The sequence below is a fragment of the Rutidosis leptorrhynchoides genome, chromosome 3 (assembly GCF_046630445.1).
Source record: "Rutidosis leptorrhynchoides isolate AG116_Rl617_1_P2 chromosome 3, CSIRO_AGI_Rlap_v1, whole genome shotgun sequence".
Lineage (NCBI taxonomy): Eukaryota > Viridiplantae > Streptophyta > Magnoliopsida > Asterales > Asteraceae > Rutidosis > Rutidosis leptorrhynchoides.
Window position 1 is genome coordinate 621,000,471 of NC_092335.1, and position 25,683 is coordinate 621,026,153.

General features: G+C 32.0%; 2 protein-coding genes across 5 annotated transcripts; one reads left to right on the forward strand and one right to left on the reverse strand.

Moving 5' to 3' along the window:
* Positions 1–15,708: 15,708 nt before the first annotated feature.
* LOC139898948 (uncharacterized) lies at positions 15,709–19,232 on the reverse strand. 4 transcript variants are annotated; one of them, XM_071881752.1, is made up of 5 exons: positions 19,150–19,232; positions 18,687–18,899; positions 17,691–17,776; positions 16,836–17,589; positions 15,709–16,431 (listed from the first exon to the last, which is right to left on the reverse strand). In XM_071881752.1, the coding sequence occupies exons 2-5, from the start codon at positions 18,850–18,852 to the stop codon at positions 15,839–15,841; spliced, it is 1,599 nt and encodes a 532-aa protein (XP_071737853.1). In that variant the 5' UTR covers positions 18,853–18,899; positions 19,150–19,232; the 3' UTR covers positions 15,709–15,838. The 4 variants fall into 4 exon arrangements, with proteins under 4 accessions (XP_071737853.1, XP_071737855.1, XP_071737854.1 ...); XM_071881754.1 differs by having other exon boundaries at positions 18,687–18,879; positions 19,150–19,215; XM_071881753.1 differs by lacking the exon at positions 19,150–19,232 and adding an exon at positions 18,975–19,015.
* A 2,872-nt stretch (positions 19,233–22,104) lies between these two features.
* LOC139902289 (uncharacterized) lies at positions 22,105–22,656 on the forward strand. The gene has a single exon (XM_071884928.1). The coding sequence runs from the start codon at positions 22,105–22,107 to the stop codon at positions 22,654–22,656; it is 552 nt and encodes a 183-aa protein (XP_071741029.1).
* Positions 22,657–25,683: the final 3,027 nt, after the last annotated feature.

Below are 25,683 nucleotides of genomic sequence, written 5' to 3' on the forward strand. Positions count from 1 at the left end.
TAGCCGGATTGTGATCGAGAATCATCTCGATCAGTTTGGAAGCTCGCATCCACGTAACCTTTTACAGCGAGTTCCTCCTCACCAGACCTATATATCAGAAACATATCCTTGGTCCTCCTAAGGTATTTCAATATACTTTTGACAGCAATCCAATGACTATTTCCTGGATTATTCTGGTATCTACTTGTCAGGCTAAGAGCGCATGACACATCCGGTCTAGTGCATATCATTGCATACATGATAGACCCAATGGCAGACGCATATGGGATTTTCTTCATCCTCTCCTGTTCATCTTTCGTGGTGGGGCACTGAGATGAACTAAGGAGCGTTCCTCTTTGAATAGGTACCAAACCTTTCTTAGAGTTCTCCATCTTAAACCTTTTCAAGATTTTTTCAATGTATGCACTTTGATTCAAACCTATCAGTTTCTTGGATCTATTCCTGTAGATTCCAATCCCCTAAACGTATTGTGCTTCTCCAAGATCCTTAATGGAGAAACATTCACTTAGCCAAGTTTTAACTCCTTGCATTGCCGGAATATCATCTCCAAATAACAATATATCATCCACATATAGTACAAGGAACATGATAGTGCTCCCACTAGCTTTCTTGTATACACAAGCTTCATCACCATTTTTAATGAAGCCAAACTTCTTGGCCTCCTCATTAAAACGATGATTCCACATTCTAGATGCTTGTTTCAATCCGTAGATTGACTTCTTTAACTTGCATACCTTTTTAGGACATTTCGGATCAACAAAACCTTCAGGCTGAACCATATAGACATCTTCCTCAAGATGTCCATTTAGGAAGGCGGTCTTGACATCCATTTGCCATATTTCATAATCATAATGAGCAGCAATGGCAAGTAATATCCTAATAGACTTTAGCATTGCCACAGGCGAAAAAGTTTCATCATAGTCAACCCCTTGAGTTTGAGTGAAACCTTTTGCTACAAGTCTAGCTTTATATGTATCCAAGTTCCCATGTATGTCGGTTTTCATTTTGAAAAGCCATTTACAATCAACTAGCCTCGAGCCAGCAGGTTGTGCAACAAGTTCCCAAACTTGGTTGTCATACATGGATTGCATCTCAGCGTTCATGGCTTCCTGCCATTTATCTTTATCAGTCCTTGATAAAGCATCTTGGTAGTTTGTTGGTTCATCTAAATCAACCACATAGCAACCATCCATGAGAAACCCATATCTCTCAGGAGGATTACTAATCCTACCAGATCTGCGAACGTCTCGTGTATTTTGATCATCCATTTGATCATTCTCAACATTTTCATGTTGAGTGCTAGTGTCAACCAATTGTGTATCATCTACTTGATCTTGAACCTCTTCAAGATCTATCTTCCTTTCACTATTTCCTTCCATTAGGAACTTAGTTTCAAGGAATTCAGCCTTTCGAGCAACAAATACATTTTGCTCGGTTGGATCATAGAAATAGTATCCCATATCATCCTTGGGATATCCTATGAAGATACACTTTGTGGATCGAGCATTCAACTTATTAGGGACGTAACGCTTAGGATAAGCTTCACATCCCCAAACCTTTAAGTATGATAGAGATGGAGGTTTTCCAAACCACATCTCATGAGGTGTTCGTTCCACTTTCTTGGTTGGGGCCATATTTAAAATACGAGCCGCGGAGCATAGACAATAACCCCAGAATGATAGAGGTAACGAGCTTCTAGCCATCATAGATCGAACCATATCCATTAGGGTTCAGTTCCTCCTTTCGGACACACCATTAAGTTGTGGTGTCCCGGGTGGAGTAAGTTGCGAGATAATCCCACAACTTCTAAGATGATCTTGGAAAGCATCGCTTAGGTATTCACCTCCTCTATCGGTACGAAGTACCTTGATTGTCTTATTGAGTTGATTTTGTACTTCGCTTTGATATTCTTTGAATGCTTCAAAAGTTTCGTCCTTATGTCTTAACAAGTAGACATATCCAAAACGACTGAAGTCGTCAATGAAAGTAACGAAGTATCTTTCACCATTCCTAGCTATGGGCTTAAAGGGTCCACATACATCCGAATGTATTAATCCCAATAAGTCCTTAGCCCTTTCATAGGTCCCTTTGAAAGGTGCTTTAGTCATTTTGCCTTGTAAACAAGATTCACACACATCAAACGAGTCCATCTCTTTTGATTTCAAAAGTCCATTCATTTGAAGTGTACGCATTCGGTTCTTGTTTATGTGACCAAGACGACAACGCCATAAGTAGGAATCACTCAAATCCCTTTTGAGTTTCTTGGTGCTAGTATGGTATATTGAGCTACTAGATGATGTGTCATCATGAACCAATTCATAAATTCCATTTGAAGGCGAAGCCTTAAAATAGAATACATTATCTAAATAAACGTGGATATCATCATTAACAAAATTAAGATAAAAACCACATTGTTTTAAACGGGAAACTGAAATAATGTTTCGACATAAATCCGGTGCATACAAAACATTGTTCAAAATAAGTTCCAAACCACTTGGAAGCTTTAATACAAAGTCTCCTTGAGCCTTCACTTGCACTTTGGCTCCATTACCCATAAAGAGACTTGATGTTCCCGTTTGCTTGCTACTTCTTTTGAACCCCTGCAAAGAATTGCAAATGTGAGTTCCACATCCAGTGTCTAATACCCATGTATTAGAAGAAGTAATACTAAGCTCTATATATACCATATATATATTACCTGAGGTTTGCCCCGCATCCCTCTTTTCCTTCAACTCCTTAAGGTAGACCGGGCAGTTCCGTTTCCAGTGACCCATTTCACCGCAACCGAAGCACGGGTCTTCCTTGGGGTTTGCTTGTCCGGCAACCTTTTGCTTCTTGTTCTTGTTTTTGGTTGGGGTAACCATCCTCCCCTTTCCCTTGCCTTGATGGGCGGGTCCTTTCTTCTTAGCTGCCTTTGGCTTAGAGGTGTTATTACCTTTGGACCCACCATCATTGATCATTAGCACGGGTGAAGCCCTCTTACCCATGCTAGTTTCTGCCGTCCTAAGCATGCCATGAAGTTCGCCAATGGTCTTATCCATCCCATTCATATTGTAATTAATTACAAATTGGTCAAACCTTTTTGACAAGGAGTTTAGGATAAGATCCGTGGCTAGCTCATTAGATATGTTGAGATTAAGACGGTTTGCGCGATCAATGAGGCTTTTCATCTTAAGGACATAAGATGAAACGGATTGGGAGTCGTCCATACGACATGCATGAAGCGCTCGAACGGTCTCGAAGCGCTCGACACGTGCTTGTTGAAGGAACATCTCCTTCAATTGCGTGATCATGTCGTATGCAGTATGATACTCGAAATCCTTTTGGAGTTCGGGTATCATAGTCCCAAGCATTAGGCAAGCGACTTGCGCAATACTTATCCCAATAAGCCATGCCTTCCGTATCATCCTCGTCGGGTTGATCGGGAATGGGGTCTTCCAACACATATGCTTTATCCTCAAGTTTGAGGACAATCCTAAGATTGCGGAACCAATCCATAAAGTTCGTATGGTTGAGTTTGTCTTTCTCGAGGAGAGACCTTAACGATAGGTTGTTCAAGTTAATAGGTGCGTTTTGTATGTTGTTGTTATTGGCGGCCATCTACAAAATTTAACAAAGTTGTTTAAGTATCAATTTTAATTTAATAATCAATACCCTTTAAATCCAATTGATATTTATTAAATTTTAGAATCCAACGGTAAACCAAATTTCGGTTAGGTGACCTTTATCCCGTCATTTGGTTTAGCTAGGTAGTCATTATATGACAATTGCAATCCTTTTGCAACTTCTAAGTTATGGGATCATGCAATCCTTTTGCATGACATATTATCCCATCAACGCCTATTTGTTCATCATGCTTCGGTGACCCTAAGTTCATGATTTCCAAATCAAGTCGTCCTACTTGTGTAAACATGTAGGCTTAACATACAAGTGGTTAGGTGACCTTTATCCCACATGTATGCGAAGTGTACCTTATTCATATTAGTTCACTCATGACGGTTAGGTGACCTTTATCCCATCAAGAGATTCCTAATATGTCTAAGTGTTTCCACAAAGGATGGCGTTTAACTTGTTTACCTTGTTTTAGTTAAAGGGATTTTAAGTTTTCATTAATTCTAGTTTGAGAAAACTTTTATGCCATACACCAACATGCATTTAGTGTATGGTACTTATGAAAAACCAATTTCATATCCTGTAATTGAGCCAATTACTTAATATAAACCAATTTATATTTGTTATCCTTTTCTTGTTCTTAATAACCATTTATTAAGGTCTTTAGTTGCCTTTTCAATTTAACCATTTAAATTGCCATTTTGTATGTCGTTAATGCGTCTAATTTAACCAATTAAATTGTCGTTTTGTTTGTTGTTAACTTGTGTGATAAATTTGTTGCAATTAAACATACAATCCATAAACATACAAACAACCACACATGCAAAATAAGTATGTTCACAATCTAGCCATTTTGGTGGACATTTGTTTAGCCGAAAACAAATGTCACCGGGTTAAGGGGTAATAATACAAAGTAGGAGATTACAATCTCCCACTTAACCTTGCATCCATATGCTCCTTGTGTTCTTCAAGTCTTCATCATCTTGTATCTTCATTTTTACAAAATATGTATCCTAATACATTTTATCTAGAAAATGAAAATACAACCTAATCTATTTTACATACCAAGTATAAAATAAATTACATAGCCATATGAATGAATTATTACATGCCAAATGAATAATATTACAAGCCATATGAATGAATAATATTACAAACCATATGAATCATACAATTCATTCAAACATTCAACCAAACACAAGGTTAAGGCATAGATTGTGAACTTCAACATGCAACTAAGTATGACCAAATTAGAGAGTCCAAAACCCAATTTTGAAGCCCTCTTGAATTCGGCCATTTCCTAATACCCACCCAAACCCATTTGTTTTTGCAATATACATTCATGCATGTTAGTAGATTGCAAATATAGTGGGTTTTAAACAACAATTCGAAGCATATTTCAACAACTTCGGCTCTAGATACCATTGTTGGAATTTAACAAGTTCATATATCTTAAAACCTTTTAAGAATCATTATAAACGGAAGCGTGTAATTATCAATTTTAACTTGTTAATCTTTAAACTATTTAAAGCCAAATCCCATCAAGGATCAAGTTGTGAAAATATATGCTTACAATTAACAAGAAAAGAAGTGATTCAATACCTCCTCAAAACCAAGTTTGAGGGCTATTTTGAAGGCCTTAGATGATGATGAAGATGATATAACAATACACCAAACCACCCTTGAGTTGGTTAAACCTTTATCACCTTGAAACCTAGCTTGAAACCCACTTTTCTGCCCTTGAGAAAACCGAACAGCAGCAGCAGTATTTGAGCTGAAATGTGTGATGAAAATGATGATTTAAAAGCTTCTAACTTGAAGCCTCAAGTGTAGTATACCCCAAGCTTTGATCACCAACACACCCTTTGTATTTAGTTAGGATTTAGAACACTTGAATGTGATCAAATAGCAAGCAAAGGAACCTCCTTTTTCTCCAAAACAGTTCGGCAAAAAGGGGGCTGCAGAACCAGAATTTTGAAGTCACTTTTATGTGTGTTATCCTCTCACTCTTGAGTCAAGGCCTTGGTTAATACATGAGCATGCACCTTGGCACTTGTGTGTTATTAAAAGTAAACATAAACAAGGCATGCTTGTGTGTCTTGGAGTCACAAATTCTGCACTATATATATTATATAACAATGTATTTATACATATATATAAACTAGATATATATATATAAAACATGTATATATTTTTATGTTACTTTTATATTTTATAAACCCTTTTATAAAATATAACAAAATATAATCATTTAAACTTATAAACAATTATATATAAATTATCCAAATAATTTATCTCAAGTGATAACATTTTGAAAAACTGATTTTTCTAAAATCCAAGTGTCGCGTATTTATTTAATGATCCATTCATTAAGATTAAATACGATTAAGGTGTCGGCAAGCTTGTTATTGGGTATGACCCGACTTGGATCATAACATATTAGCCACATTAATTCAATATGTCTCTTGGGCATACGAAAAACCTTCACATATTTGGTTCAATATGTTTATCGATGGAATTAGAAGATAATATCAAATGATTGAAGTATCAGATACAGTGTGATATAATTACGGATCTCTGTAGTAAGGTCCACTATGATTTAAGAAATATGTTCTTTTTAACGGTATTCGGAATAAATGGTAAAGTGATTTACAAGTAAGAACAAAAGTGTCAAATAACTAGAATTAGACAAAAAGTTAGTGGAAGACTAAATTACATAATAATCAATTGATTTAGTTTCAAATGTACGAAGACGTTTTTCGATATAATAGAACTTGTTTATTTAAAATGTCTTTGATTAAATAACGTGAGTTGGAGTATTGATTGTTATATATATAGATAACTTGCAACGTGTATTTAAAATGTGTTTATGTATATGAGATATATTTGATTTCAAATTAGTTAAGTAAACGATAATAGCACTCGCTTAGTGATGCGATTGATATTTAGATATGTTAATTAGTACGTTTGAGAAATTAAAATAAATAATAGTACATAAATGAACCATATCTATTTAAGTTTTAAAATGAAAACGTTATATGATATAATATTTTCTATTACGTAAACGATCTAAATTATACTTTGAAATATAATTGTTTTTGAAAAACTAAATATTATATAAATATTTCAACTATATATAAGATTTTAAATGGATACAAAAACGTTTTGGATTTTAAATAATATTATCATGTTAATGAATAACGAAACGATGAATTAAAGAAGCAAATGACCACAACCCTCAAATATATAAGTTACATTTCTTATAATATGATTCATCGATGATTAAGTCTAATTTTTGATAAAGGTACACATCGCAAAACGTAAAATGCTAGTTTTCTAAGCGTACGAAACGACGTTCGAAAAACCGGAACTGAGACATAAGTCGGGCGACATCGTACGAGTCATTGAAACTAAATTTACAAGTCAACTATGCATGTAAATATAATATAATATATAATTAATTATATAAATTAAATATATTATATATATATATTATAAAACTGCGGCCGCCCACGAGTTAAACAAGTTTGAATGCTGGACAGCCTGGCCATGTGATCGCATGGCATTATGCCTGTCTACCCATGCGATCGTATGGGGTGAGAAATCAGGAAACATTATAAAAGCTCGATCGATCTGGTCACAAACGCACACACATATCTATCTCACTCTATATTATTATTATTTATATTATTATAATTATAATTATAATTATTATTAGTATTATTATAATTATTATTATTATTATTATTATTATTATTATTATTATTATTATTATTATTATTAGTATTAGGAGTATTATTATTATTATTTATGCATAAAATACTACGACGAGGTTCTGCTCGCGTATTTATGAAACGGGTTTTCAAATGGGTTAGAGCTAAGAAAATTATGGGTTATAGCTATGGAGGTTATGGGTATGGTTCGGGGGTTTTGCTCGTGTGTCAAATCTAGTGTTTATCATCTCCGCCGCGTCTACGTACCTTCCTGCAATATTGAATCTCAATATTGATACGTGAGCACTCATATCTTATCTTTTATATATTAATAGTGTATCCCTGACTAGTTCTCGAGTATATATGATCAAGCATGCTTGTATGTTTTATTTCATCGTTAAATAGTGTGTGATGAATCACGAATTTAATACATATATACTGATATAAGGTATATGATATGCATGTCGTTGGAAAGCTGTCGAAAAATTATTAACTTTTCATTTAGAAGTCGTGTGATTTCGATGAATGGATTTAAAGATATGGTCAACTGAATTATCGTTAACTCTAATATTATTATTATTATTATTATTATTATTATTATTATTATTATTATTATTATTATTATTATTATTATTATTATTATTATTACTATCGTTGTTATTATTATCGTCGTTATTATTATCTATAAATTATTATTATTATAATCATTATTGTTATTATCACTAAGATGATTATTATTATTATTATTATTATTATTATTATTATTATTATTATTATTATTATTATTATTATTATTATTATTATTATTATTATTATAATTATTAGTATTGATATTATTACTAAAATTATTGTTATTTTTAAAAAGTAACATTTTTATAAAAACTATCATTTTATTATTTTTATCATTATTATTACTATTAAAAATATCATTAATATTAAAAATTATCACTTTTATTAAAATTATCATTTCTAATAGAAATATCATTTTTATTATAAAATATTATCATTATTATCATATTAGGATTATTATTAAATTATCATTTTTGATAGAATTATTTTCTAAAATATTATTATTACTATTCTTATTATGATAATTATTATATGTAGTAAATATTATTATTAAGATAAATTATATTCTTTACTAATATTAAAGTATCGTTACTATCAATTATCATTTAAAAATTTATCATTTTTATTAAAACTATCATTCTATTAAAAATTATTATTATTATTATTAAGAATTATTGTTTTTATTAAGAATATAGTATTATTAATAGTATAGAATTTAAAACTAACGTTTTATTTAAAACTATCGTTATTATCAATTTTATTAGTATTATTAATATCATCATTATTACCCTTGTTATTTATATTAAACACTTTTAATAACATTATCTTTATTAATATTATCATTATTATTATTATAAAATAATACAACTTTTACTCATTATTATTATTATCAATATTATTTTATCAAATAATTACGTGATATAAAGATATTTTTACCACACGTAATATAATTACATTAATAATACTTACCACTATATATTTATGATTTTGAGTGAATTATATAAATTTTATTACTCGAGTTATATAAAAGTATATATTTAAAAAAAATTATTTATTAATATATGACTTGTATTATTTACTCTAATAAAATCTGATAAATATATTTAAATATATAAAATAACTATATTTAAGGTATATAATAAACATGTATAGATTTTGAAAGTCATTTTAGGTCAAACTGATTTTTGTTAACTTTTGCATATCGGTCTCGAGCATTAGGATTGTGATACACTACGACTTGACCTAAATTGTTAGACAGATATTGACCAACATATAAATATATATAATTAATATAGGTTCGTGAATCCGAGGCCAACCCTACACTTGTTCAATGACGACATATGTATTTTTACTACGAAATACGGTATTGTGAGTTTAATTTGCTCCCTTTTTAAATGCTTTTGCAATATATATTTTTGGGACTGAGAATACATGCGCTGCTTTTATAAATGTTTGACGAAATAGACATAAGTAATCGAAACTACATTATATGGTTGAATTATCAAAATTGAATATCGCCCCTTCAAGTCTGGTAACCTAAGAATTAGGGAAATGACCCCTAATTGACGCGAATCCTAAAGATAGATCTATGGGCCTAACAAACCCCATTCTGGAATTTGGAATGCTTTAGTACTTCGATTTAAAAAGGTGATTGCGATTGCCGTTATATAGCATACTTGCGAGTATGTGGGGGATATTCTAAATGCATCCTTGTTAGTTCGGTTACCAGGTGTTCAATCCATATGAATGATTTTTATACACTTGCGAGTGTAATGTTATTTACGAAAAATGAGAATCTTGTGGTCTATTAAAATTATAGAAATGATTGATTACGATAAACTAATGAACTCACCAACCATTTGGTTGACACTTTTAAGCATGTTTATTCTCAGGTAATAAAGAAATCTTCCGTTGTGCATTTGCTCATTTTAAAGATATTATTTGGAGTCATTCATGGCATATTTCAAAAGACGTTGCATTCAAGTTGTTGAGTTCAATAAAGATTATTATTAAGTAAATGACGGATTGGGTCATTTATAGTTTGGATATTATGAAATGGTATGCATGCTTGTCAACTTTCGATGTAATGAAAGTTTATCTTTTTAAAACGAATGCAATGTTTGTAAAATGTATCATATAGAGGTCAAATACCTCGCAATATAACCATATGTTATTGTATTCGTCCTTATGGATTAGGACGGGACGCTTCAAGTTTTAGTTAATGGCTCTCCGACTCGTGAATTTTCGATCAAAAGAGGGTTGAGACAGGGCGATCCTCTTAGTCCTTTCCTTTTCATTATAGTTATGGAAGGTTTACACCTTGCTTTTCAGCATGCTATGGAGACTAATTTTATTTGGGGTATTAAAGTCGGGAACGACAACATTTACTTATCTCATTTTTTATATGCAGATGACGTTATTATTTTTTTCGATTGGAGCATTCATGAGCTTAAACGTATCCTTATTCTGTTGGAGATTTTTTATTTAATTTCTGGACTAAGGATTAATGTCGCCAAATCTCATTTATTCGGAGTTGGTGTTGAACAATCTGAGATTGTTTCGTTTGCATTTATCACAGGTACACGAGTTGGAAGTTTATCTACCACTTATCTTTCCTTCCTATTAGCTCGAACATGAAGTTAGTTTCTAATTGGGATTCTTTAGTCGAAAAGTTTCGTTCTAAATTATCTTCGTGGAAATCAAGTTTAATTTCATCGGGAGGAAGACTTACGTTAGTTAAAGCTGTTATGGGTAGTCTCGATATTTATCTTATGTCGTTTTTCAAATGTCCCGAAATTGTTTTACAACGTCTTGAATCTATACGGGCTAGATTTTTTTGGGGTGGAAGTGATTCGGTTAAAAAATTGTTGTAGGTCAAGTGGGACAAAGTTTTAGCTCCATTTGATCGTGGCGGTCTTAATGTAGGGAGCCTTAAAGTGTTCAACTTGGCTTTATTATACAAGTAGAGATGGAGATATTTAGATAATTCGGATGATTTATGGGTTCGTATCATCAAATCGATTCATGGTGTTATATTTGAAAAGTATGCTATTTCCTCTTCAGGTGCGTGGCACTCAATTGTATCGTCGTGCTTGAAAACTGTTTCGAATAGCCTTCTTCCTATTAATATTTTTCGAATGTTGATTGGTAATGGTACGAAAATCAGATTCTGGTATGATCTGTGGTGTGGTAACTCCACACTTTCGTCTCGTTTTAATCATCTATTTCATCTAGATGTTAATAAAGACAACACGACCGTTGATAAATGGCGTGAGGGTATATGGCAGTTCCATTGGTTAAGGACGAATCTCAGGAGTAGAAATGATGAGTTCCTTAATACCCTTCGTGAGGAGATTGGATCTCTTAATCTGTCGGATCGTATGGACTCCTGGTTATGCTTTGTTTCTCATTCTAGTTCGTATACGTTTAAAGACGCAAGAGACCATATGGATCGAGTGTTATTACCATCATCAGATGTGGTGACTATTTGGTCAAATTTGTTCCTCGCAAAGTTAACATTTTCATTTGGCGTTTAAGGCTCATTTCTTTTCCTGTTCTTTGGAACTTATCCGCGAAATGTATTGATATAAACTATGTTAGTTTCTCGATTTGTAATAATGGTGTCGAATCCAAAGAACACCTATTTTTTAGATGCGAGTTGGCTTTGGATTTTTGGCATAAGGTTCGAGTTTTGGTCGATTGTGATCTTCCTATTTTCTCGTCAAGGGATTCTTTCATGGCTTGGGTTGAAGGCATTCGATTACAAGCTTCGTCCAAGAATCGGATTGTTGCGGTTGTGGTTACCCTCCTTTGGACTATTTGGCATTTTAGAAACAGAGTATGTGATGGCCCCGTCAATACACTTAACGGCTCCGTCACTTGGTCCCACAGCTTGATCGAACTTTAAATGAATTTAATAAACAACATTGCATTCTTTTATTCAAAAAGTTTCCCAAAAAGGAAATTTACCAAAATATGTAGTTTAAACAAACACAACATATTAAATATCCAAAGTTGACACAAAACATAGCCAACCAAATACCCGCAAGTTTAAATATCCAAAAAGAGAATGCAAGTTTAATGTTTCATAAATTGTTTAACAAAATCTGCCCAAATGCATGCAGACACTTCTAACACAGCGGAAGCACCAAACAAATCAAGTACCTATGAAAACATGCGAGTAAACTGTCAACCAAAATGTTGAGTGAATTATAAGTTTAAATAAACGAATAAACTTTAGACCACAAGATTTAAAATGTTAGAAAACATAATACATTATTCCATTATCTATGAGCCACCTGGTAACCACTTAACCATTTACTTACCCTTGCCAAACACAATATATATACACTGAACAGGTGTATCTTCAAATAAATATGAAGTACTAATACATTTTGATTATAAATTGCTAGCGCGACTAGCTCGAAATGGGGCTGTCAAGCCCGATAGATCTATCCATAGGATTCGCGTTCACCAGTAGAAACCAGTGATTACAGTTACCAGACTAGGAAATATTTTCGTTCAACTCATAATGAATAATTTAAATTTAATTGCCACTTGTGTGTAAACGTAAAGCAAAAATACATGTAATCACATCCCAAAAATACTTTAAAATAGTATGAAAAACGAGACTATAACTCACCTTAAAGCAAATGAAGTAACCACACAAAAAGCGAACAGCAAACGAAGTAAAGTGATCAAGAATGATCACAACGCCGACATATAAATAAAGCAGGTCGATATAAACAACTAACTTAGGTCAAGTCTTAGTATGATAGCTATAGTACTTGTTGCAAGTAAACATAGAACAACACTCAACATGCTTCGGTTTGATCAGAACAGCGTAAGGACACGTACTTTCTATTTTTAGAAAGTTTCTATTTTTAGCAGGTTTCCATTTTTGGAAAGTTTCTATTTTTGGAAAGATTCCATATTTAGAAAGTTGCTATTTTGGAAAGTTTATAACTTAGGAAAGTTTCCTTAATTAGAAAGTCAACAAAAGTCAACTGGAAGTCAAAGTCAACCGAAAGTCAACTCAAAAGTCAACCTTGGTCAAACATAGTCAACATTGAATTTTAAAGTATAAATTATATTAATAATATAAGTTATAATGTTATTTAAAGTTATATATGTATAATTATGTCATATCATAAGTTTAATTAAATTAAATGAATTATTAAAGTTAACATAAGTTTAAATGATATAATATAACATAAGTATTTAATTAAATAATTAAATATTAGTCATAATATAAGTATTATTAATTAATAATAAATTTTAATCATATCATAAGTATTATTAATTAATAATAAATTATTAATCATATCATAAGTTTCTAATTATAATTATTAAATCATAAGTATTTAATAATTAAATTATAATTAAGTAATAACTAAGCTTTATAATAATTAAATAATTAATTAATCTTTATTATAAGTCTTAATATAATAATCTCATAACATAAGTTTAATACTTATCATAAGTATTTTTTTATTAATAATAAAAGTATTATTAATCATAAGTTTAATAAAAGTTTCATTAATCAAAATGTAATTAATAAATGATATAATAAATATATATCATAAGTCTTAAATTAGAATAATTATTTTTTATATCATAAGTAATTTATTATAATGAAAATCATTATTTATATCATAAGTCTTATTTCATAATCATAAGTTTTAATTAAAAGTTCATCGGGTCATAACTTGAGCCCCGGGTATCGGTTTTCGGCGAGTCTTATATATATCTTCGCTTAACCAAACCACCCGACACACTAGTGTACTCAAGAACACCCCAAGAATAGCCACCAAGTCGTGACCAACAGTCACCATTCAACTTGAAGCTTTAATCCGTTCAAAAACATGTTTTAGTCATAACGGGTGATCTGTGGCTCGGATTTCGATGACCCGAACATGAATGTTCATCCAATCATCAATCTTAACACACTAGTACACCCTAGAGACTCCAAAAATGATCACAAAGTCGGACCAAACCTGAACACATTCGTTTTTATAATTTGATTTCATGAAAACACCATTTTAATCATAACTTAAGCTCCGGGAATCGAAATAACATGAATCCGGAGTCTAAAATCAATGTCTTGATGAGAGGAACACATCTAGACACTTTAATTTAACAAATACATTAGTTTAGTTCCCTGAAATGGTCGAATACGCTGCTGTCCAAAATCAATCAAACCGAAAACATGCTATAACAAGTATTTCTATGCATACAATCAACAATTCATCAACATACAAGTACTATACAATCATAATAACATATAAAAACAGAAAAATTAAAGAAAAATCAAAAAATTAGGGTTAGGGTTTATACCCTAATCAAGAATCAAAGAGTATGAATGCGTAGAGATCGTTGTGTAGAATCCGAATATGTGAAAAGCCCTTTGATCCAAGCTATAATTGATGATGAAATGATGATGATTATGGTGGTGTTCGGCGACGGCTACAAAAGAGGGAGAGGGAGAGATGAGAGAAAAATAATAAGGCTAGGTTTTGTGATAAAATGTAAAATGAAAAGTGAAATCTCAAAAATGAAAACAAGGAGGCTATACCCCCTCCCCTTGGATTAATTAGGCCTATGGTGGGGTATGGGGGTGGGCCCTATGGCCCAATCTTGGATAATACTATGTAAATGCTAGTGGACCGAACACCCGATCGAAACCCGAAACGCGAAAACGCTACTACGCGATTGATAATTCGGAGAGATAACAAATACGCGACGAATAAAATATATAAACATTATATATAATCATATGACATCAAAATACCATATTTAAAATAATTTGGATTTAAAAATCCCAAAAACTTGACAGTTGGTTTGAAAACCGAAAAGATTCGCCGGATAGAAATCCACGATTCGTATAAACGTACAATTTAAAATATGAATACAAATATTCACATAACACATAATAATTAATATATTATTACTAAAATAATAATGTAGGTCATAGAAATGACGTGGCACGAATAACAATTAACGGACGTTAAATAATAAACGGTAAAAGATAACGGAAAAAGTAGGGTCGTGACAGAGTAGTTTTTAATGATTCATTTTGTAGTAAATCTAGTCTGTTTGATGTTATTAGAACTTTTTCTTTTCGTTGGATTAAAAATAGAGGCCATTTAGTTTCCAATTGAAACTTATGACTATCTATACCGTTGTAATTTCTCTTAGCGCCTCGCTAGGAAACGTTTGATTTATATATATTATTCTTTGGCCGTTAAAAAAAAATGACACACTTCCACAGGGCCTCTCAAATTCATTTGCAAACCCCGTATCCACCCACCACTGAATGTCATGTGTCTTTTGGCTAAAAAAACACTATAGTTTTTTGGGCCAATTAATCATCTGATCTTAGTCCGATATTATAATTTTTTGGGCCAATTATTCATCGGTTTTTATTAGATTGTATTGCTAACATATGCTCATCGGTTCAAGTTATAATGTTAAGGCGAGTTTAGTAATAAGTCCGTGAGTTCACGGGACACCACTAGTTCAAAATTTTTTAATTGAAAATACATTTTAAATTGTATCGGACACCACTAAATTTAATTGCAAGACCTCGTATATTTTACAGATTTATAGATTTTTTCTTTAAATTATATAGCACACCACGAAATTTAACTACTCGAACTTCTAATATTTTTCGAATTTGTAGCTTTTTTTTTATTTTTTTTATTTTTATAAACTACTACTAAGATAGTATTCAGATAGAAATTTTTATTAAGTACTCTATTGAATTATAATTTTGAAATCGTGACTTGATACATATCAAGTTTATGAACACTGATAAAGAAACATCAGTCACTTATTATACATCTCAAAAACGTATTTACAAATATATTAAAAAACTAAATTTAACAAGCTTCTAATTCTAAGTTCTAACTCCCATCAAATTTTCAAAATAAGAACAAATCAAATCAAATCAAATCAGATAACATTTCTTCTAAAATTTCTTCAAAGATCAAATCTTCTAATTCTAGTCCAACACATTCTGAGTCCAACTGCAAATTCATCCAACCATCATCATTTTTCATATCTCTCGACACAATATCGTCTAAGGAATCGTTCGAATCAGGCTTCAAGTTGACCATTCGACTAACACGCTTCCAAACTTCATCTACGACATGGGGTCCACTAGGTGGACGACGAACGTGACAGAAAGATGACAATGCCTTTGGGTAATACGATAATGATCGTTCGTACATACCAAACAAAACATCATCAACCAAATCAAAGATCAGTAAACGGTGAGATAATTCATTTATCTCCTCTGCAAAACGTTCTGGATCATGAAAATATTGAGACTCTATTTCTTGAAATACAAAAGGGTCTAATGGTTGGTTAGATGTATGCCATGTTTGTTCAAAACCATTTTTTATGAAACCCGAATGCTCTAAAATCTGCTTCACGTAAGTGAAATCATCATCTTCTTGGTAGCGTCTCATTGATGACTTTAAGTGTATCTTATCGTCGAATGTCTTGGTTTCGTTCTCATTATTTTCTTGAAAATCTGCAAATCATTAAGAAGTTAACACGAATCCGCCTATAAGCAATATGGGCGGTCACATATTAAATCAAGTAGAAACAAGTAATTTTTTGCGCTTGTGCCCAGGTGAGGTTCTGATGGCTTGTACACCACCAAAATTATTCATTCCCCCTAAACATGCATTATAATGTTGTACTATACAATCATGTAAAGCAGTTTTGGTGGTGTATGGATAACTTTTGTTTGTGTACGAATCACTGCCCGAAAATTATAGACACTGTGAAAGTTTTAACATGTTCAACCGATTCCTGTTAAGCTAAAACTTTTATTTGACCCGTTTGACAAGTACGATTGACATAGATTCTTATATAGAAAAAAGCTACCCAAATTGCCACCTATAATAAACAGAAGCATATATATTAAATTACCTTCTGAGAATTGAACTTTTTCATGATGATTGTCTTCCTCGATTGTTAGCGCGTTTGTATCTTCATGTTTCTCGATCACTTCATTTAATGAGTCAACATCTTGTGTAGAATTCAACTCTTTGTATTTATCTGAACTTAAAGCTAACGAAGCTACATTTCTTTCATTATCACTTATACGAAAAGAGAAACTCGTGTTTATTAACTTCAAGCTTTTTGAAGGCCGTAGAATGGTCTCTTTATCGACACCAAAATCAAACGATTGTGAGTATCGATTTGCAGATTCATTCATAGAAGATATTCTTCGTAACCGCATATATCCACTTTCTTTAGTATCTAGTCTCTTTTCGGATTTTGATTTTGTAAAGAACTCGTTAACTTTATCCTCAAGCTTCATAGGAATCAAGTTTCGACCTCCCGACTTATACGCAGTAGGAAAAGAACCTGATTTTGTCAATATTGGAGACTGATCTTGTAACATATTTGAAAATAGCTTTTTGTCAACTTCAAACATGTCTAAAATATCGCGAGATTCGGTGGTTTCAGGGGTATTTGTGACATTTTCAGTAAAGAAAATGATTGGATCAACCCATTCATTGGTTTCCAAATGATGAATTGAGTAAGTCCTCTGCAACTTTGGACCCGGTACAAAATTTGGATCTTGTTGTTTATCGTTTTCGTCAGAAACTAAAGCTTTTATACGAGCTTTAAGCGACTTTTTTTGGTTGGAGCTAGTTTTTTTATTACTCTGATCCACCTGATAAATATCATCAGTTAATAATGGTCATTTTGTTTCTGTTAAAACAATAAACAATCAATTTGGAAAAATTAAATTTTGGTTAATGTTTAAGAGCTTACCAAAATATGACTTGTTTTGGCATCTAAAAGCTGTAAAACTTCAAAAGGATCTTGATCATCTGATATCCTTTTGTACCTTCCTTTACCTGAAAAAAAAAAAAAAAAAAAAAAAAAAACAAAAAATTTGAAGTTGTGTTATGCTGTTAAATCTGAGTGGAAATGTTTTAGGTGATATGATAAAATTTGATTAGAAATTGAGTGAAAAATATAAATTAATAACATATATACATGTGTTAAATTTTGATTGGTTAAAAAAACTAACGCCCTCAATTTCTCCTGAAATTCTGACCAACTCCTACGAGGCTTGAAAATCAAAGCCTCATAAGAGGCGTTTTCTATCGTCAAAAAATCCACATAAGAGGCGAATTTTAATACAATGCTTAGTAAGACATAAGGCATGGTCTAATAATAAAACAATCTACAAACATTGAAGCAGCAACAACAACAGAACAATACCACATGAGTGGTGTATGAGGGAGGTGAGATGTAGACAATCCTTCCCCTATCAGAGAATAAAAACAAGTAATTTCTCCACCCAGAGTGAAAACAATCTCAAAAGTAGAGAAAATCATCCATCTCTCTATTTGACGGATAAGAAATTGCTTCCGAATGGAAGCATTTCATACCATATGAGTCCACTCCTTTCTCTCACCATCCGCCATAAGCAGTTTTGGATTCAAAAATCTTAGGGCAAAATAAAATAATCTAAAATTTTAGGCTTTTGGTCGGAGGCAAAATAAACTAATCCAGAATCTTATGCTTAAAATTTGTTGGTCCAGTGGGGGCACCTGCAAATCTAGTTCCGTCCCTGGCCACACGGGTTGTGAACTCAGCTCGGTGAAGCTATGGCGAGCCCGTGCCTTTGGTACCATGGCTATGGTTAGCCATGGAGAGAGCCCATAAGTAGTACTCTTAAAAACTAGTGATACTATAAGGTTGTGACTATATTGAACTAAACATCATGTTGAGCTACCATAAAATTCACAGTTTGCTTACGTTTCGCGTGTTTAACGAGACCTTCATTCTTTCTGTGTGGAAGTATCTTCTTGACATTAGAGTGCCATAATTGATTATCAAAAGCATGAAATATTCCAGACATGCATCCAATATGAGATTTATGATCAAACTGTTCTTCATCATCAACCCAAAACACTTTCGCCATTAAAACGTATTCCGTTATCAAACTCGACTGCAAATTATCCTTCAAAACTAAAACCTCATGAATCAAATAAAAGAAAGTAGAAAATCTTGAAATTAGTCTTGCAAGATAAAATAATTAACTACCTCAAACAGTTGTGTTTTGTGACAAAAACAAGAATGATGAAACAAAGATATTTGATAAAAGCAATTTAAAAGAAAAAATGAGAACTGTTGGGTTATGAGAAAGGTATTTATTCAAAGACTTACTGCCCAACAAATGATTAAATTATATAATCCCCAAAGTTAAACAATAACTAACCTTGTTATAGGATGGTCCTGCATAGGTAATCTTTAAATTTAATTTTTAATTATTAATATAATGTATTAAGTAGAAAGATATTGGTAAACAGAATTAAGATAGATAGAGTTGATATATATATGCGTTTACTATGTCAAAATGGGTTAGCCGCCAAAAGAGGTTTACCCGTCAACTACTTTCCCCAACGCCCACGCCACCTTGATAGTATTAGTACCCGGAATATTGAATTGACCATATAATCACACAACAAAAACCTTGTCAAAGCTTTTGCTTTTACGTCCCACAATTTTTTTTTATTTAATATTAATATAATAATATGATATAGAGTAAATTATATAGATGGTCTATGTATTTTACATCAAATTATACCAGTACTTCTTATCTCTTAATACGGAGTAAAAGTTATATACATCATCCTCGAATTATAAAGAAAATGCAATCCCTGCTCTTTTAACATCAGTTAAAATATCCGTTAAAACTAACAATTTGCATTACATATCTTATCCTTTCTTTCTCTAATAAAATACAAGCTTCAATTCATTACTACATTACTACATATTCAACACACGCAAATCTAAATATTTATATCATAATTTTACTTGAAGAAATAAAACAATAACGAAAAAAAAAAAGATTTATTTTATTAATCGATATATCAATAATTCAATCAATCACACAAAAAAACGTATGAGGAAGCGACACATGATGGTGAAGGACGGATCGAATAGAAACTGAAACGGTTACTGATGCTCGGATTTAAGCCATCAAAGTGAACCTTTCGATTCGATACTCAAATCAACAACACGCCACTTATTCTCACGCCCTCATCTTGAACTTTTTAATTGTATCATTGCTTTGTTTTTCATGGGGAACCAATAATAATACCTGGCAATTGAGACTCAAACACTCAAATTCGGGTCAAATGGGTCAAGTTTTCAGGTCAATTGGGTCTTGAGAAAAATTAGGCCTAACAACATAAATCAAAACTTAAAAAAAGATTCAAATGTGTTTCGCTCCAACCTATTGAGTCCTATACAAAAAATGAAAAAACGGGTCTAATGAGTATCAATACTCAAAGATCAATAAACTGAAATATGTCAAATGAGTTTTGTGAATGAGTCAAATGGGTCGAGCATAAAAAGTTGCATCCGTTAAAAATTTATAAAAGCATTCATGGTTATATTATCTATTATGTATATTTGTATATATAATAGATAATAATACCTAAAATCATGTAATAAATGTAAAAAAGCTATGTAACCCATTTGACCCAATTGACCTGTGACCCGTTTTGACCTGTTACCCAAACCAACCCAACCTGAACCATTTTGACCCGTTTAAAAAATTGACTCGTTTGACCTATGACCCATTTCAACCCAAAATCATTTTGACCTGTTACCCAAACCGACCCAACCTGACCCGTTTGACAGGCTCAGAAACCATAAACCTTGAATCTGAGCATCGTCGGTACCGCCATTTCAATTTCTATTCGATCTGTAGTTAACCACCATGTGTCGCTTCCTCATGCGTTTTGTTGTGATCGATGATAATGATAATGATGATGATAATGATGATGATGATGATGATGATGATGATGATGATAATGATAATGATAATGATAATGATAATGATAATGATAATGATAATGATAATGATAATGATAATAATAATAATAATAATAATAATAATAATAATAATAATAATAATAATAATAATAATAATAATAATAATAATAATAATAATAAATATTTTTTTGTTATTTGTTTTATTTCTTAAAACGATGATATAAATCTTTAGATTTGCGTGTGTTTGATATGGTAGTTGTTAAATTTATACAAGCTTATTTTTAAATTCTTGTTGTTCTTTTCTTATTCTTTGGATTCTAGATAATGCAGGTTAAAAGGTTAACTGAAAAGGATCTGCATTACAAGCTTTTACATAGTCAAGGGGCTTTTCCTGTACAAAAGAAAGTTGTAGCAGCTAAGTGGGCTTGATAAGCAGATTGGGCTAGATGATTGCTTTGGGCTCAAGTCTTTTTTGCTGTTTATATACGATCTGTTCAAGAGAGGGAGAGAACAACACACATACATATTCTAATCATCTTGTTGGCTGTCGATTACTCTTAATCAGAAACCCTAATTTTAATTTTGTTCAGTTTTCTATTCATCTTAATATACAATCACTCTCTGTGATTGTAGTTTCTGTAATTTTGTGTGTTTTGTGAGTTGAATCAGATCGATACTGATTCTTCATATTGATGTAATCGACTTTGGTGTTATGAATATTGGTTGAGATCGTGTTTGTATTCATAGATCTGTTTAATTTTACATGGTATCAGAGCGAAGGATTGCTTGATTCGTGTTTGTTTTGCTTCGATTTGTTCATCTTTCCTGTTGAACAAAGTTTCTGGAAGGTTTTTTGGTGATTTGTTCTCTCTCTTCTTCTTATTGGGTTCGATTTCAAATCTGTGGCTTCGGTTATTGTGTTTGTTCGTGATCTATTAAAGAAACCCTAATTTTCTCAATTAGGGTTAGGGTTTTAAAGTCTTTCGATGTTTATCTTCTTGTCTCTTCTACCGTGGTTATCTACAAAGAGGAGTCTCGAATTTATTCGTGTTTTTTATACCCATTATTGACTGAATCACCGTGCCCAACTCTTGATCTGAGTTCATAGAAACTCATGAATACCTGATCAAGCACGGTTTAAGATTCTTGACCTTTATTATTGTTGTGTGTTTTTACTAATTCTGCAGACTACTTGGTTAGTAACCAATTTTTTGCTGGATTATTGTAAGTTGTTTCTTTCCTTTACAGGTGTCCGGCCAGCGATTGATGCTGTGAATGTGTTTTGTGTGATTTTCTAATTCTGTGTTCTTATTGGTGTTTATTTGTTTAGTTGCTTAATCTTGTTTTTGGTGTTTAATTCTATTTGTTTTCTGTTCAATTCTCTGTTAAGATGGCTGATGGTGCTATTACTATGATTAATAAACTTGATTTTGGGGACCCATTGTATTTACACGCAAGTGATACAACTACTGGAACACCTTTTATGTCTATAAAACTTAAAGGTACTGAAAATTATAATATTTGGAGCAGGTCTATGTTATTGGCTTTGGGTACTAAAAATAAACTTGGTTTTATTAATGGATCTTTACAAAGACATGCAACAGATGTTACTCTTCAAAATCAATGGGATAGGTGTAACAATGTTGTACTTTCATGGATACTTGGGTCAATATCTGATGAACTTTATTCTGGTCAAATTTTTTCTACTAATGCTACTCATGTTTGGAATGAGCTTAAGGAGACTTATGATAAGATAGATGGTTCTGTCATTTACAATCTGCATCATAAGATGAATTCTATTAAACAAAATGATAGTAGTTTGTCTGATTATTATCATAATTTGAATAGTTTGTGGAAACAATATGATTGCATGATTGCTGGTCCTGCTTGTACTTGTGGTGTTTCTTGTACTCGTCCTGCTGGTGTGTTTGCTAAAGAATAAAGTAAAGTTCAAAAGGTAATGCAATTCTTAATGGGTTTAAATGATTGTTATGTTTCTGTTAGAAGTAATATTTTGTTAAGAGACCCCTTACCTGATGTGAAAAGTGCTTATGCTATCTTGTCTAGGGAAGAATCACATAGAAATGTTAATTCCAAAGAAAATGTGGTCAATAAAACTCAAACATCTGCTTTTATTGCTCAAACTTTTAATAAAGATGTTAATTCCAACAATAATAATAACTCTAGATTTAACAATAGTAGAGGACCTAATCAGAACTTAAAATGTAAAAAATGCAATAAATTAGGTCATACTATTGATAGATGCTTTGAGATTATAGGATATCCACCTGGGTTTAAGAAAAATTTTAATAACAACAATAATTACAAACCAAATCAGGGGTATCAAAACAATTTTAAAAATATTTCTAATAACAGTACTGCTTCTAAAGAAGCTAGTATTAGTTCTTGTAAAGACCCGTCCTAATCCATAAGAACGAATACAATAACATATGATTACATCGCGAGGTACTTGACCTCTATATGAAACATTTTACAAACATTGCATTCGTTTTTAAAAGACAAACTTTCATTTCATCGAAAGTTGACAGGCATGCATACCATTTCATAATATATCTAAACTATAAATGACTTGATAATAATCTTGATGAACTCGACGACTCGAATGCAACGTCTTTTGAAATACGTCATGAATGACTCCAAATAATGTCTCTAAAATGAGCAAATGCACAGCGAAAGATTTCTTTCGTACCTGAGAATAAACATGCTTTCAAGTGTCAACCAAAAGGTTGGTGAGTTCATTAGTTTAACATAAATAATCATTTCCATCATTTTAATAGACCACAAGAATTTCATTTCCAGTTCTCATAAATATACGTCCCATGCATAGAGACAAAAATCATTCATATGGTGAACACCTGGTAACCGACATTAACAAGATGCATATAAGAATATCCCATATCATTCCGGGAAATCCTTCGGACATGATAAAAACAACATCGAAGTACTAAAGCATCTGATACTTTGGATGGGGTTCATTAGGCCCAATAGATCTATCTTTAGGATTCGCATCAATTAGTAGATCGGTTTACTAATTCTTAGGTTACCAAGCAAAAGGGGCATATTCGGCTTCGATCATTCAACCATAAAATGTAGTTTCGATTACTTGTGTCTATTTCGTAAAACATTTATAAAAATTACGCATGTATTCTCAGCCCAAAAATATATAAGGGTAAAAAGGCAAATAAAACTCACCATACTGTATTTTGTAGTAAAAATACATATGACGACATTTAACAATGCAGGGTTGGTGTGACGATCGCTCCAAATCCATATGGACAATACGTCATTCATCGATTTCATTGCGAGGTATTTGACCTCTATATGATACGTTTTGTAAACATTGCATTCTTTTGAAAAGGCACACCATAAATGAATATTTAAATCAAAGGTTTTCGACATCTGATGATTTCTACATATAGACAATCATCGTAATATAATAGTTTACAATGATACTTTCGTTGACAATGCAGTCAAAATAAGATACATGGTGATGATTTGGTGAATGCAACGTTTCCTTGAAAAGTATTTCATGTAAGACTCCATGCACATAGCTTGTCTAACATATAAGCAAACAACGGAAGACTTCTAGGAATCCTGAGAATAAACATGCTAACTGTAGTGACCCAAACTTTTCCATGTTTATATATATTAATTGAGATTGATATTTACATGATTAAATGTTTCCAACATGTTAAGCAATCAAACTTGTTAAGACTTGATTAATTGAAATATGTTTCATATAGACAATTGACCACCCAAGTTGACCGGCGATTCACGAACGTTAAAACTTGTAAAAACGACATGACGATATATATATGGATATACATATGGTTAACATGAGATTATGATAAGTAAGTATCTCTATAAGTATATTAACAATGAGTTATATACATATAAACAAGACTACTAACTTAAGGATTTCGAAACGAGACATATATGTAACGATTATCGTTGTAACGACATTTAAATGTATATATATCATATTAAGATATATTAATATATCATAATATCATGATAATATAATAATTTAACATCTCATTAGATATAATAAACAATGGGTTAACAACATTAATTAAGATCGTTAACTTAAAGGTTTCAAAACAACACTTACATGTAACGACTAACGATGACTTAACGACTCAGTTAAAATGTATATACATGTAGTGTATTTAGATGTATTAAAATACTTTTGGAAGACTTCAAGACATATATCAAAACACTCATACTTAACGAAAATGGTTACAGTTACTTTCCCATTCTTTTCTTTCATCAAGAATTCTAGTCGTATTCTTACCCGTATTATACACAGCTTCAAAACGTACTTACTATGGGTATATACCAATAGGAACTAGCATGGGATTCCACTATTGATTATGTCATGTATGACTAATCAATTTTAACTTCTACCATGAGCTAGTCAACTAACTAGAACTCCTTTTAACCCCACTCACCACTCACCAATTACCACTCATCATTCACTCCATTTCACTTCCAATTCTCTTTCTAATTCTCTCTCAACACACACACATTATTATGAATGTATTTTTCCAGTAGTTAATCATCATCTTCATCAAAAATCACTTCAAGAATCAAGCTATAATCATCATAGGAAGAACACTTCAAGAACTCTTCAAAAATCCCTTCAAGTTTACTAATTTACTTCCAAGCTTTCTAATCCATTCCAAGTAATCATCTAAGATCAAGAAACCTTTGTTATATACAGTAGGTTATCTTTCTTATTCAAGGTAATATTCATATTCAAACTTTGATTCAATTTCTATAACTATAAACTATCTTAATTCGAGTAAAAATCTTACTTGAACTTGTTTTTGTGTCATGATCCTACTTCAAGAACTTTCAAGCCATCCAAGATCCTTTGAAGCTAGATCATTTCTTGTCACTTCCAGTAGGTTTACCTACTAAACTTGAGGTAGTAATGATGTTCATA